At 53.0% G+C, this 15129-nt stretch overlaps 1 protein-coding gene across 7 annotated transcripts in view; it reads left to right on the forward strand.

Moving 5' to 3' along the window:
• The window catches only part of Wipi2 (WD repeat domain, phosphoinositide interacting 2), a 42382-nt gene extending 31000 nt beyond the window's left edge, over window positions 1–11382 (forward strand). For 4 of the 7 annotated variants that reach the window (XM_005397828.2, XM_005397829.2, XM_013521134.1 and 1 more), the window contains 6 exons: window positions 2107–2177; window positions 3908–4015; window positions 5459–5623; window positions 6172–6279; window positions 6916–7067; window positions 8873–9419. In XM_005397828.2, coding sequence (XP_005397885.1) covers window positions 2107–2177; window positions 3908–4015; window positions 5459–5623; window positions 6172–6279; window positions 6916–7067; window positions 8873–9267 — 999 coding nt within the window. In that variant the 3' untranslated portion in view covers window positions 9268–9419. Of the gene's footprint in view, window positions 1–2106; window positions 2178–3907; window positions 4016–5458; window positions 5624–6171; window positions 6280–6915; window positions 7068–7579; window positions 8283–8872; window positions 9420–11029 lie in introns of those variants that run through there. The other 3 variants (XM_005397831.2, XM_005397833.2, XM_005397830.2) reach the window with 2 other exon arrangements.
• Window positions 11383–15129: the final 3747 nt, after the last annotated feature.

Here is a 15129-nt window from a genome sequence, read left to right on the forward strand (position 1 = left end):
ACGCACAGAACGGAGCATCCAGCTGTGACACCCTTCTGCTGGCCAGATGTCAGCATGACTAGCCCTCCTGTTCTGCCAAGCTTAGCCCACCACCTCACCTTCCACACTGTCCCTGCTTTCTCCAAAGCTCTGACCCCTGCTCTTCCGTCTCTTGGAGATCGAGTTAGTTATCTTGTCATTTTTTGAGCACCAGTCCTCTCTACACTTGCCCACTGCACTTGGATTTGTATTTTCTTCTCCCTAAAGTCCTAAAACAGCCTCCTCTCCCGAGTCAGCTCTCCCCTCAGTCCCATTTCCCAGGAATATCTTGTATTCTTTATGCTTCCTGATCCCAGTGTAGCAGTCTCATGCCGTGGGCTCAGAGCCGCTGCCCAGGCTCATCCCATTGGGTGCTGTCAGGATTGGACTCCAAGCCTGACTTTCAATTGTGCCAGCAGCCAGCTGTGTCCCGCCCACAGCTCCTTGCCCAGCTGCTCTGGGAGTGTGAGGTCATTACCCCTTCATCAAAACCTTGCCATTTTGTTTCTTATTAGCTCTTAGTCCATAAAGCACTTGATGGAATTTCAAAGCTACCAAAAATAGAATAACTTTTTCTAGACTGGAAAGAACAAACACTTCATTGCATTTAAACAGAACCCCATTTGTGAGATTTTATCACTGGGTCTTCTCAGGCCTACTGTGTTCTGGGGCCAGGCCACCAAAGCATGTAACTTAATCCTGCTTTCAAGGAACTTGGTATCATGTCCCCAAGCAGCCTTAACTAGTATGACACAATAGATTGCTATTGGTGGCCCACACCTCTAGTCCCAGAAGCCTGGGAGGCTGAGGCAGGAGGATTACAAGTTTAAGGCCAACTTAGTGACTCCCTGTCTCAAAATAAAAAAGGGCCAAGGTATAGCTCAGTGCAAAGGCCCTGGGGTTGAACTGTAAAGAAGAAGCCCTTTGCCTTGGTTGCTTTTGTGTATGCATGCATAAAACATCGTGTCCCTCTAATTCTCAGAGTTAGTTACTCGGTGGTATCCTTGCACCCAGAGGAAACCTCAGCCCCATTTTTGTAAACGACTTGCCTCATGCCCACAGTCTGCTTCCTACAAGCTGCACTGCGTCCCCTGCTTGGCCCACTGTGAGTTGGCTAAACAGCTCTTTTGTGCGCTGCGTTTAGGGGGTCTGCCCTTTTCTTGCTATTTATAAGCACGTAAGGTATTCCTAACAATTTTTATATTTAACGGTCTGAGCCTTCTAAACTGTGATGTGAGGCTCTTCCTACCCCACAAATCGGAAACGTGGGCTGTTGTAAGGCTTCCATTGTGTTTGCCCATCTATTTCTTTTTTGTACTCTTTTGTGATTTTTTTTTTTTTTTTGGTTTTTCTCCGGCACCAGGAACCGAACTCACGACCTTGCGCTTGCCAGGCAGGCGCTTTGCCGCTGAGCTAAATCCCCAGCCCCTTTTGTACTCTTTTAATGCCAACACTTAAGCCTTTTAATAGTCTCACGCTGGAAGTCCTGCTCACGTTTCTTCTTGGCTTCTGACTCTCACTCATTCTCGCACATGTTCGCCTTCTGTCTCACCCATGCGCAGCTCGGGTTGACTTGCTTGAGGGAAGGGAGGTGGGACACATGAGGAAAGCCGGGCTCTCCAGGCTGTTCATTGTAAAGCAGGGAAGTGTGCTACAGCTCATCAGATACTCATATTTTTTCTCTTAGTGAAAGTTTACTTCAGCATGTCTTAGCAATTTGTTAAATGTGGATTTACTCCTTCTAAGGCAGCTAGGTAAAATTTCCAGCTAACGAATTCTAATAGTTTAAATGTCTTACATTCCACACTAGGTTTCCAGCTGTTCTGTTTAGAATAACAGTAAGTTGAAGTAGGCTGACAGAGACGGGTATGCTGCTGGGTACATCCATCGATGGGGCAACCCAGGTTGGCCTGTGGGGCTTCGGGCTCACCCTGGGAGCAGGGTATAGAGCAGAGGGCCCCAGGCTTCTTCCAGGACGGCAGTGCACTGGAAATGGGCCACGAGCTTCATTTGTTGTCTGATGCAGAGGGAACAGAAAAGGTGTATTTACGCAGCGTAAAGTCTGCCTTTTTTCTTTCCTGGTTGCAGGGGACCGTGATTAGGGTATTTTCCATTCCAGAGGGACAAAAGCTTTTTGAGTTCCGGAGAGGAGTAAAGAGGTAAGTGAGTAATTCCCTGGGCTGACTCTGGGGGTTGTATCTGGAATTTGGTTTCACTTAACTGTGTCCCAGCAAGTATGACTTGAAGGAACAGCAGGGAGATTCTGCTTAAATACAAAGCCGTATTCTACCCACCAGGACAGCTAACTGACATTTGGAGTCAGTCTGGTCAGGGCAGGTAGAGAGTACTTTCATGAAAGCGTGCTAAGGATCCCCTGCATGGACAGGGAGCCAGGGGCCCGGGACTTGGGAAACCCGCTGTTTCCTCGACCGCCCCAGTGCAGACACTCAGTACAGATGCAGCCCGCGCTTGTGCTCCATCTCTGCCCCCAGCACTGCGCCAGCTCCCCTTGCTCGCTGGCAGATGATTTTGACCAGAAGTCACCACGTGGATCCCTTCAGCTGTACCAGAGATAGAGCAGGTGTGTGCCTCACTGTCTCCATTTCAAAGACAAAGCCAGATGTCATGGTCCTTGCCAGTGACTGCCTCCCTGCTTGGTTGTCCTGCTTCTGGTGTCCCTTGGACTTCCTCACACCGCCCCCCCCTTTCCAGATGGTTCTCCTCCTCCTCCTGCCCACTGACGCTGGGCACCTTAGACTGCAGGCCAGAATGTACCCACCTGCTCCTCATCCCTCACATACCTCACCTTTCTTGGTAAATGGCCCAGGCCTGGCCCCTTCCTTCCCTCCTGTGCATCCAGGTAGTTGCTCCTGTGCCCCCACCTCTGGCCGTGCCCTCTGACCTTGTACGCGCATGGTATTGACAAAAGATGTCAGTATAGTTAGGCTGTAGCCCACCCAAAACATTCCCTGCCCCTTCTGCCTATAAGATGAGCCTCCATTGCAGGCCTGTAGTCCTACTGTGCCTTCACTGCCTGTCCTCCCTCCTGCTGCCCTCCTGTTCCAGCCTCACTGGATGCCCATGTCCTCAGCAGAGCAGAGGTAGCTCTGTGGGTCCCACAGTGCTGTCCCCTGGCCAGCTTCATTACTGGGATCTGCTCACTGAGGGCTCTGCTGGACCCTCATGCAGTAACATCTCATTGCTCTGCACTTCGCCAGAAACTTTCACTTACTCTTTCTGGCATACTCAGTGTCTGCACACGCATGCCTCCTACATCAGCATCATCAAGGCCCCGCTGCCCTTGCTTCTCTACCCTTGGGGCTTACGTACAGGGGTGGCAGGTTGTAAACGCTCTGTGAAAGTGTGTTGCATTGAGTGAAATCCTCCCCAAACAGCTGTGGTGAGTGGTACCTTACATTTCTGGGATTAGGAGAAAACTCCTATTAATGAAATAATGGCTTTGTGATTTTTCAGTACTGTGTAAGATACACTGTAGAAGCTTCATGTGTGGGAAGTTGTACTCTGTGTGTAAATTTCAAGCTTAGTGATTTACCCTCTGGCATGATGAAGTTTTTGGTAATTTAAAGTATTGAGTTTCCTTTTACTAACCTTAGGATTGTAAATCCGCCCTAATTCAAGTAAAAATGGTTTGGTACCATCCTGATTCCCCTTACTTGGAATTGCAAAGAAAATGGGCCATCTAGGGATATGTTATCGAATCGCTCAGCCTTAGCTTCACCTCCCAACATTTTCCCCTGCTTTTCTGAGGATGGTGGAGAGGAACGAGAGGCCATCAGTAGACCCAAGTGCACCCATCTTGGAACTGTCCCTACGTCCGAGAGAAACATTGGTGGGCGTCGGGGTACCTCTCATGTACCTTGTCCTACAGGTGTGTGAGCATCTGCTCACTGGCCTTCAGCATGGACGGCATGTTTCTCTCCGCGTCCAGCAACACTGAGACCGTGCACATCTTCAAACTCGAGACTGTGAAGGAAAAGTGAGTTGCAGAGGAGGGTCTGTTCTCTCCTCCTTGGTATTTTGGGGACAGACAGACACTGGGCTGGAAGCCAGCACCTTGCAGATACTAGGTGCATGCTGTACCGCTGAACCCCACCCTGTCCCCCGTGTTTTTAAAAACACACAGGACACTAGGTCCCCTGACTATCTAGGTAGAAGCATAGCATAAAGCCATGCTGCCTCCCACCTCATCCAGTGCAGTTCCAGCTTGGTTAAAACACACCAGGTACGGCACATGGTAGGTTGTCCTTACTCCCCATCTTCTGATGGAGGCAGCGAGGCCAAAAGATGAGGCCGGGCGGCGTGGTAGCACATGCCTGTAACCCCAGCACTTGGGAGTTCAGGCCAGCCTAGCGTACATAGCAAGGCTCTGTCTCAAAAAAAAAAAAAAAAAGACAGCACCAGGCTGGGGCTTCAGATACCACACAGACAGCTTGTGGCCAGCACCCTTGTCCCCTCTGTGCGCCTCGCATACACAGAGGCAGCCAGGCTCAGAGCACCCGCTGGAAGGACACCAGCCTGCTCTCAGCGGGAGACAGGGCTGTTTCAGTCGCAAAGTAGCTGATTTCTGTGTCAATACTACGAATAGGTGTGGTGGGCAGTATTCTTTGTATTTTTTTTTTTTTTTTTTTGAGACAGGCTTTCTCGCTCTTTAGTTGAAGCTAACCTTGAACTTGTAGCAGTCCTCCTGCCTTAGTCCGAGTGCTGGGATTACAGGAATGTGCCACCACACCCAGCTTTCCTTAAATTTTGAAAAGAACACCCTGTAAGAGTGAATATTGTTTAGGCTGAGTCTTATGCAGAGGAGATGGGTGCCTCTTTTTCTCTTTCCTTTTTTTCTTTTTTTGAGATGGGTCTCACTGTGTAGTTCAGGCTGGCTTTGAACTCTCAGCAGTCTTCCTGTCTCAGCCTCCCAAGCGCTGAGATCAGGGATTACAGGGGTGTGCCACCACACCCACCTCAATGAGGGGAGCTTTGTAAAACAAGGTCTCATTTTGTAGTTCTGGCTAAACTGTCAGTTTGGCTGGACTCAAATATGGGAGGCTGGGGGTGTAGTTCGGTGACAGAGTACTTACCTCGCATACTGGAGGCTCTCGGTCAGCCCACAGTGCTGCAGTAAGGCCGTTAACAGTTTGAGGTTTGCGTTCAAAGTTTTTAGAGACTTCTTGCTACAAAGACCCAGAGTAGGGCCTAGTAAACTGCCTTTACAGAATGTAGCCAGCTGCTCGCAGGTCCTGGCTCCTCCTGTTCTGACTCAGCCCCTCCTGGGAGATGTCCCCTGGCCTGATCCTCCTTTTTCCGCAACCCCCATTTTTATAGAGTAGAGCTTTTGCCGTTGTGGTTTCAGGGCTCTTGGCGAGTCACGGGGATACGGGCCTCCCGGTGAGAGCCACCTCACATATCCAGTGACCTTTCTTTGCAGACCCCCTGAGGAGCCCACCACATGGACTGGCTACTTTGGAAAGGTGCTCATGGCGTCCACCAGCTACCTGCCCTCACAAGTGACAGAGATGTTCAACCAGGGCAGAGCCTTTGCCACTGTCCGCCTGCCCTTCTGTGGCCACAAGAACATCTGCTCCTTAGCCACGTGAGTGGGGACAGGCACCCACCTCCTGGCCTCCGCCATGCTACAGTGCTTGTCAGGGAGTTGTTGGGGAAGGGTCCACGGTCGATCTTTGTAGACCTGGGACCTGAGCACTTCCTCTGTGGTGGTCCACGAAACCGTCCATTGCCGTTTCTGTTGAGTATTTCGTGTCGATGACAAGCATTAAGTGAACCCTTTGGAGGCGCGGAGCAAGGGCCTGACGGCGGGAGCCAGCCTGGGTCCCCAGCACGTGCCTGCACTGCACTGCTGCGAGCGTAGCTGAGAGTCCCGCCGGATACCCATCTAGTGACCACAGACTGCACACTGCACCTGGCTGTGCCCTGCCACTTGGGACATGGTGCACAGTCGCAGCCAGGGGCCCCCTACGCAGTGCCTGTCCTCTTCCTCTGGGTGACGTGTGTGGCCCAGGAAGCTCCTGCTGTGCTTGCTCTGGGGGTTCTCCCCACACAGCCAACAGGAGAGCCCTGAGGCGGTGCGGTGCATTTGTGAAAGCCCTGCTCCTAGAATGAGGCTGCTTTGGTTCCCCCTAGAATTCAGAAGATCCCCCGGTTACTGGTGGGCGCTTCCGACGGCTACTTGTACATGTACAACCTGGACCCCCAGGAGGGTGGCGAGTGCGCCCTGATGCGACAGCACAGGTGAGCTTCTCCACAGCTGCCATTGTGGGCAAAACCCAGGGACACCAAGGCGATTCCGTGTGCTGGCCTGTGCCCTCGGGGCTCCCTCTCCCAGATGAAGCCAATCCCACCTGACGCCAGGGCCTCTTGGCTAGAGCAGAGCGGGAGGAGAGGCTGTGCGGTGGAAGTCCCTCTGTGTAGAGCAGCACAGGCAGCCCAGCCCGGCCTAAAGCTGGGCCTTAGAGTTTTGAAAGTGAAAAAGACCAGGGCACAGTAGCCTCCCCAGACTGCATGGATCACTGGGGGATACAGGCTTCAAGACTCACTGTGGAAGGTGCTGTACTTTGTCTCTTCACACTTGCTATTCGGAAGCTGTGATTGCAGTACTGTGGCACCTTCACAGTCAGGGTGAAAGTGGAAAAGCTGTTCATTTATTTTGAATTCAACCCTTGGTGATCCCTTTAAAATGCATCACTCGCTTTAACTTTGTCCATTGGGCTTTCCATGTGAAACGTCAGGGCACAGGTGCCCAGGGTGGCAGGTAGGTGGCCGTAGCTTGAGGGACAGCAGCGTCCATCCGTGAGTGGCCTTTTGTCAGCATGTGGTACTGCTAAACATCCTTCTGGAAGCACTCAGCCCTGTTCTTGTTCTCTCCAGGCTGGACGGCAGTATGGAGACAACCAGTGAGATTGTGGACTCTGCTTCTCACGACTGCCCTTTAGTAACACAGACCTATGGCACTGCAAAAAGTGCTTACGCGCCCTCTTCCCCCACGAGGCTTGGTAAGGGGCAGGACGCAAACCTGGAAGGTAATTGATGCCACAGGGGCTGGGTCTTTTGTGTGTTTGCATTGGTGTTGCCACCTCCTACGTGGTGTCGGAAATGGGAAGTGGTTGCCCTCTCTGGGCAGAGGCAGGAGGGGAGAGCTCGGGCTGTGCGGCAGGGCAGCATGCAGACAGGTCCCTGAGGTCAGGGACTCTCGGAGGTGTGAGCTGGCTCTCTACACCCTGGAGTCGTGGGTGAGAGTTGCCAGGAGGGCTTCCTGCTGCCTGCCGCATTGGACCCAGCGTCCTTTTAGCCAAATTAAGCATTTCCCTGTTTGGGAGGAAAGGGCATGGCCTGCCGATTTGGAGTCGTTGCTCATTATGCCTGCCTCTTTTTGACACTGATGAATTTGGGGAGATGGAGGATTTTCTCTTGAGCTGCCTGAGGCTGCAGAGACCCATTAGAGGAGCGGTTCAGTTCCAAAGGGCTTGGTGTGTGCAGCCCCAGAACCTGTAGCTCATGTCCAGCAGTCAGGGTGGCTCCTGTGTCCTTGCAGCCTACACAGACGACCTGGGTGCCGTGGGCGGTGTGTGCCTGGAGGACGAGGCCAGCGCCCTGCGCCTGGATGAAGACAGCGAGCACCCTCCGATGATCCTGCGGACTGACTGAGCTTGACCTTGAGCCTGAGCCTGGGAGCAGAGAACAGGCTTGACGGAGGACTTTGCTTTGCTGCTATGAACTTTGACCTGAATTGGGCGAGAGGATGGCAGAGACTTTAAAGAAAAAATGATAGTGATAGTCTAACTCCATACTTTTGAGAAAATACACCATTTTCACTGCAGTGGCTTTTAATCCTGCTTATGAATTTCAGCTCTTTGTTTTCTATTATTTTTTCATTTTCTTTTTCTTTTTTTCTTTTATCTTTTTTTGGTGTTTTTTTTTTGTTTTTTTTTTTTTGCCAAAGTTAACTGTTTGGTGAAGCCAAAGTCTCCTTGCTTTGCATGCGTGATGTGCCAAGCCGGCACCCAGGAGCCGGCCGCCTACGCAGCAGAGCTCGGTCCTCTGGCTTCCATGTCTGTACGTAGTGATGGCACAGGAGGCATGCGGCACGCTGGTTCCGTTGTCAAAGCTGAAGAAGCTGGGTGCTGGCGCACTTCAGCCTTGGGCAGGAGACCTCTTGCCCTGCAGCCCCACCTGGACCATTTTCCCTCTACTTTATTTTGTTAATTAAATTTTTTCCAAATTGGATTATTCTGGAATGCTTCCATGGCAGATTTGATTTCTGATCTTGTTCTCCAAGTGGATATTGGGAGAGAGACGGGTTTTTTTCTGCTGCTAAAACCCTTGCTCCCTGGTAGGGAGCTTGACTGTGTGTCTGGAGGACCTGGAGCCAAGGAGAGTGGTGTCCTACAGCCTTAACATTGTCTCTCCTCCTCCTCTGCTCTCCTGTTGCGTAACTGTGACTTTATGAAGGAGAGTTTATAGCTATCGTAAGTAAGCACAAAAGTAACCCATTGCCGGGTGTTGTGGTGCACGCCTGTAATCCCAGCACTCAGGAGGCTGAGGCAGGGGATCGCCGCAAAGGCCAGCCTAGACTAGTTAGCAAGACCCTGTCTCAAAAAAAGCAAAAAGTAACACCCAAAGGGTCTCTTGGTGTCTTACCAGGAACCCCTTCCCTTTTGGGTCATGTGAGAGATGGAGGCACGAGGGGGTCGGTGACCGTGGGCACCCTGTTTCAGGTGACATGTGCCTTGTTTGCTGCAGACCTAGAGCATGGGTTCAGCAAAGCAATGAGAGGTTGTGGTCACAGGCTGCAGTATTTACCTAGCTTTCCTTTTCATTTACATAGAATTAAAACAACCTCAGACAACTCGAACATCAACATTTCCCACCAAGCATGGTGCAGTGGGAGTTTTTAGGGCCTGGATGTGGAGTTTGTGGATCTGCAGATCTCGTGGCATCACCTGGGGAGGTTGCCAGAACAGGGCCAAGACCTGTCCCCTAGAGTCACAAAACCAGGCAAGTGGTTGTACAGGAGGTGGCCAGATGCACACAGGATACCTTAGGGGCCTGAGCACTGGTCCTAGGGGCCAAAGGCAAGAGTGTTTCACAAGGGGCTGCGTTAGAACGTGGTCTGTGCGGTGTCTGCCTGACTGTCAGGCTTTCGGGGATTTGGGCACCCAGATCTGCTTTGCCAGCTTTCCTTTATCTTCCCTTGCAATTGCTTATCCTAGAAGATGTTAGGAGCTCGCTTCCCTGTTGTAGCTTCTGTTTCTGCCACTGAAACACAAAGCAGTTAGGAAAAAGGTGGCTTCTAGCCAGGCGTGTTGGTGCACACCTATAATCCCAGCATTCGGAAGGCTGAGGCAGGAGGATCATTGCAAGTTCAAGGCCAGGCTAGGCTACAAAGTGAGCTCAAGGCCAGTTTGAACTGCATAGTGAGACCCTGTCTGGAAAAAAAAAAAAAAAAAAAAGTGGTTTCTGCTGTCCTGGAACTGTCAGTCTTGGCCTCCTGTAGGGAGGAAGTTCCCAGGGCTGGGCAGGTGCTTTCCCTCCCAGATCAAGGGAAGCCCTCTAGGCCTGGGCTTCAGATAGGAGATTATACAGATGTGTGTCCTCTGCTAGCCACTGAGAGAAGCTCGTCTGCCCTTCCGTTTTCCTTCCAGTTTCATTGCCAGGAACCTCTCTTCCCTTGGGCCTGGAGTCGCTGTGTCATAGGCCCTGGGCACAGGCAGGAGGGATTGGGAAGAGGAGGTGAGAAATAGGAAGCTCAAGGCAGTTGTAGGGTTCTCGACACCAAGCCAGAAGCCCAGGGAAAGGGACTCGAGCAGCAGTGCATGCGTGCTTCAGACCACGCGCTAGTGGAGGTTTTTTTATATTTTTCCAGCAAAAGATAGTAGAGCGTGGAATTGGGAACAAAACACAGAAAGCTCTTTAATACACTTGTGTGGATTTGGACCAAATCTTCTGTGTTTTCTTTTTCTTGTTTTTGAGTTTGAGACAGGGTCTCTGTGTGCTTCAGACTGGTATCAGACTCAGTGTATATAGCCTAGGCTGGCCTTCAATTCACAGCAGTCCTGATGCAGCCTCCCAAGGGTGGAATTACAGGGATGCCCCATGCCAGGTTTCTTTTATGTTTTCTAAAGCAGTGCAACCAAGAGTTGGATTAAACGTGGAGTCAGCGGTACCAGCAGCCAGCATGAGCTGCAGGGCTTGTGGGCTTGGTCTGTGGCAGGAGCGCCTTCCCTCGAAGGCCGATCACCAGCTGCAGTGTGACTGCCCAGCACAGTGCCCGGCTAGTGCAGCCACACAGTCACACAGGCGCTGAAGCATCTTGTGGGATGGACACTCGTTTTCAGAACTGAGCACCAGCTGGGGTGGGGGAGAGGTAGGAATCTGTCCTTCACGCTGGAGGTTTTGTGGGTGTCTGACCCCTGCCCCTCCTGCTCCTTAGTGAGCACATGAGTGGCTGTTGCAGGTGGTGTGGGGGACACGAGGAGTCTCGCACACCAAAGGCTGCCTCTGGGGATGCCCAAGCTTTGGTCACCAAGTGCACTGTTTACCAGCTCTGAGCCCAAGGCCCACCCTCACCCCCAGGCCATGCACACCTTGGGGCCAAGGTGGCACTGACTGCACCATCTCACCGTCTCGCCATCTGGCCGGTTGCTGTCAGACGGAGTTTCAGACCCTGCTCCCTGCCTGGAGGGCTTGGTGGCTTCAGACTGAGTTTTGCCCAGAAGGCCCAGAAGAGACTCCTGGGTCCCCACAACCAGCAGAGGGAAGAGAAGCCATTGGGCATGGGAAATGCATTCCTTGTGGCTTGCCACGGTCAGTCAGGGTGTCATGGCGGGGCCAGCATAAAGATCTAGCTGTGTCTGTCCCCGTCCTCTGTCGGCCACACTCTTCTGTGCAGAGTGACCAGATCGCTTGGTTCCAGTGTGGTCGGCCAGGTCAGGAGCGGAGCGCCCGGCTGCAGTATTTCTGAGCATGCTTTGTCTTCGCACAGGAAGGGGACGGCAGGGGAGCCCGGAGTCTGCCGGGCTCGCAGGAGCGCTGGCTCTCTTGGCAGCCACTCGTCACTGCAGCATGCCGTGACGGCGACAGCGTCCGGGTTCGTTCACGTTCTCACTCTCGCCGTGGCGGTGCCAAGAGTCTGGGGAGCACAAACTAACTCTGAGCTGGGCCTCAGGGTGCGAGCAGCCCTTTCCTCCCAGGTATCTGGCCGGGAACAGCTCTGATGCAGAAAAACCAACCCTTCTTAAAGCTGAGAACATAAGGGGAATGTTGTGATTCTTCACGCCTCTGATTTTCCTTATAAAAAAATAAAGACGCAAAACACGAAAAATTCAAAAAATAATACTTTGTAGTCCTCTCTGAGTTGTTATTTAAATGTATTTTTATATTTTCCTCTCTGGCACAGCTGTTCGCATCCTGAGTGTGCTGTGGGGTGTGCACACATACGAACCCGTTTGTGTGCATGTGCGCAGGCCACACTGGGTGGGCTTAGCAGTTACAGCCATGGCGTGTCAGAAGCCTGTCACTGCGCATTTGCGTTAGGACGTGAGAACCTGTATTGATGGTTTTCACTCACTGTGTACTCCCAGGCTAAAGAACACATTTACAAATGGCACTGATTCTACTGAGAATATTACAGAAAGGTAAGAGTTCTCCTCATCTGAAGGTTTTCATCCAGAGTGCAGGTTTGTCATGTACAGGATGAAGTCTTTCCACTAGAATTCATGAACTTACCCGAAAGTGTAAGACCTGACTGGCAGGGGGGCAGGCTGAGGCAGGTGAGTTTCTTTGTACATGCCCCCCACAAGATGGGCAGCCTGCCTGTGCTGGCACAGACAGCGTAACTTGTCCCTGCATGTGTGTACAGCCAGGTCTGACCCAAGTGCCTCCTTAAGGGCAGTGCTGGTCGGCTCTTTGGAGAAGCACAACCCTCTGCCGAAAGTGGCTTCCACACAAGTGGGCGTGGAGCTTCTGCTGACTGCATGTCCAAGGCTGGCAACACTCACAGCTCCTCGAGGCTGCCACCTCTCCTAGGAGCTGCTAACAACATCATGTTCCTCAGAGACACTCCGCCCCATAGTTCTTTTTTTTGAGACAGGGTCTTATGCAGTTTAGGCTGGCTCTGAGCTTACTTTGTAGCCCAAGCTGGTCTCGAACTCACAACAATACTCTCAACCCCATACTTATAATTGTGCTGGTTTTTTGGAACATTTTTTTCAACTGCTACGTTATGATACTTTGTAATTGATTGACATAAAGATGTGCTTTGCTTCCTAACAGCCAAGCATTTTTCTCAAGAGAATTAGAAGGCGGTGACCAAGGACAGAGGAGGGTGGAGCTTTTTACTTTTGTGGTACGTTGGTACTGTTTTGTGATTACACCCATATGCAGAGTTGGCACATGCACGAGACATTTCTCACTTCTCGGCACCCCCACCCCACACCCCCGCATCGCCCAGCCCCTCCTCACAGCGTTTTCCACAGGGTGGCAGCACGCGGTCGCTTCCTCAGAGGAACTTCGTGCTCGAACACAGCGCTTCACGGTCCTCCCTTTTCTTAATCCTCTTTTCGTCCTTTCCTCCCTGTTCCTCCATCCTCCGTTCCCATCCCATGTGCCAAAGACCCATCTCCCTGTTTCCTGCTGCCCATCCTTCATTCCGCTGTGGGCGTACGAGGCTGTCCTTGGCAAAGGGGCCGCGTCTTCCCTGCAGGAAAGAGCATCTGTGATGCAGGGCGCCGGGACAGTGGCTTCCCGCGGGCCACAGACTGAGTGTGGACCTGTGCTCCCACCATTCACCGAACCGAAACCAAAGTGGATCAGAGATCTAAATGCTAGAACAATCTGCCAGAAGGCAAAATAGGCAAAAGCCAAAGATGGGCAAAGGCAAGGATTTTCTAAGTAGGGTAGGTTGTGTGTGTGCGTGCTTTTGCCCACATGTAGCCCTGGGAATTCAACCGGACCTTCACACTGAGCTAAATTCTCAGCCTTTTAACTTCATTTTGAGACAAGGTATTGCTGTGTATCCCAGTCTGAGCTTGAACTTGGAATCCTCAGCCTCCTGGGTTTGAGACGTATGCAGGTGTACACCACCGTGCTCACTGAGCACTGGTTTGTGAGGGGCCTCACTCGGGGAGTGAAGGGGTCACCACGGTAACAGCCCTTACCCCAGCTCATCTCCACCATCTGGGGTCAGTCGGCCTTCCCCACGGGTGGCCCCACCTCCAACACCCTTTCAGCCCCACCCTGCTTTAAAAGAAGTACGGCGTGTGTCTTAGCCCCCTGGAAGGAGGCTGAGGCAGGTGGTTACCCTACTCAGTCTTAAGACAGCAATGCCCTCCAGGCCCTAGTGACCAGTGCTTCCCCTCGGAAGCCAGTGCCCTGCTGCTGCATCCTGGAGGAGATGCAGGCCCATGCAGGCCGCCTCTGGAGAGTGAGTAGACGTGCAGAGAAGAGACGGGAAGCAACTTCCCAAGGATGCAGGAAGCAAACGGGTGAGATCTAGCTGTGGCCTCTGTCCGTGGAGGGTGGCAGGTCCTTGCAGCGTGTGGGGTGCTGGCTGAAAGGGCTGACTAAGGAGGCATTGTGGCACACCTCTGTAGTCCTAGCACTCTGAGAGGCTGAGGCAGGAGGATCCCAATTTCAAGCCCAGCCTGGGGAATTACTGACCCTGTCACTAAAAGTGGGCTAAAGATGTAGCTTGGTGCAAACAAAACATGGCTTGCTTACCTGTCCCTTCCTTCCTGTCCAGACGCTGGAAGTGCTGTGTGGCTCCCCACTCATGGCTGTGGTCATGTCAGCTGCTTGGCCCCTGCAGGTCTGGAACTAAGTGATGTCCCGGGTGAGGGAGACACTGCGTGAGAGGACATTACTTAGGCCTTTGGATGCATGACCCCTAAAATCCCCCCACCTAGGGGGGCCTCTTGGGCAGGATGAGCAACTGGGGTCTGTGCACCTGGAAATGAGGTCTGATGGCCTTGAGGAGCCAGAGGCTGGGCAGGCCCAGTGCCTGGGCTAGCGGGCCCTGCCTGGGCTTCGTGGCTGTCCTGCGGCGGCACAGTGGAGGCAGCCTGCCCTCACACACCCCGCTGTCCCCTACAGCTTCTGAGCTGCGGAGGTGCCGTGCTGACCCTACAGGGCCACACACCCCACTACCTCCTCCCTCCCTGGCAGGACTTTCCCCATGCTGACCACACCCCCCAAGGAACTCCCCGCAGCCCCGGTTCTTTTTGCCCAGGCTATATCAGCAGAAGCCGCGGAGACGGAGACGCTGTGTCACCACGGCCAGCAAAGACCATTGGTTCCCACGTGGCTCCACTCCGCCGGCCCCACCTTTGCTGGGAAGGGAGCACAAGGGCAGCCACCAGCGCCACCACCAGCCCGTCTCCCCAGGGCCCCAGCTTGCTCCTGGAGGAGACAGGGTGGGGAGCAGGATAGCTCACCTCCAGATACCTAAGGGCCACCAGGCTGCAAGGGACCAGGACATGGAAGGTTGGCCGTACCGTGCATGGGCAGGCTGTGCCCTGGAGGGCCCAGAGGACCACCAGTGAGTCGCTGGGTGCTGGCTGACGGACCCATGTCACCACCAGAAAATAAGACAGCAGCTGGGTGCCTGGTGACATCAGCCTCTGCTTACTGAGCACCTGCTGTGCACTGCGTGGTGCAGGCCCAAGGTGCCTCCTCACATCCATTTGCCGTGAGGTAGGCAGCGCTGCTGACCCCATGTAGAAACCTCGAGTGACCTGCCCAAGCACACAGAGCCGTAAGTGGAAATCGGGATTCTGACCCCATTGTGCTCTAAGCCATACTGCCCACCCTACTCCACCCCTGCCCTAGGAAAAACAGCCTGGTACCTCCTTAGAAAGTTCTACAGGGTCACTATCTACCCAGCAAGCCCCCTCGGGACAGGCACCTGCACATGGGTGTCCTTGGGGAGTCATCTGCGTCACGCAGAAGGCGGGAGTGATGCTTAGGCCCAGACTGATTGATGCCCCACATGCCTGCCATTCAGCCTTAAAAAGGAGAGAGGTTCTGCCTGGTGTGGTGGCCTGTAATCCCAACACTCTGGGAGGCTGAGGCAGGAGAATCCCAAAG

Source organism: Chinchilla lanigera, unplaced genomic scaffold, assembly GCF_000276665.1.
Source record: "Chinchilla lanigera isolate Chin_1 unplaced genomic scaffold, ChiLan1.0 scaffold00059, whole genome shotgun sequence".
In the NCBI taxonomy this organism is placed as follows: domain Eukaryota; kingdom Metazoa; phylum Chordata; class Mammalia; order Rodentia; family Chinchillidae; genus Chinchilla; species Chinchilla lanigera.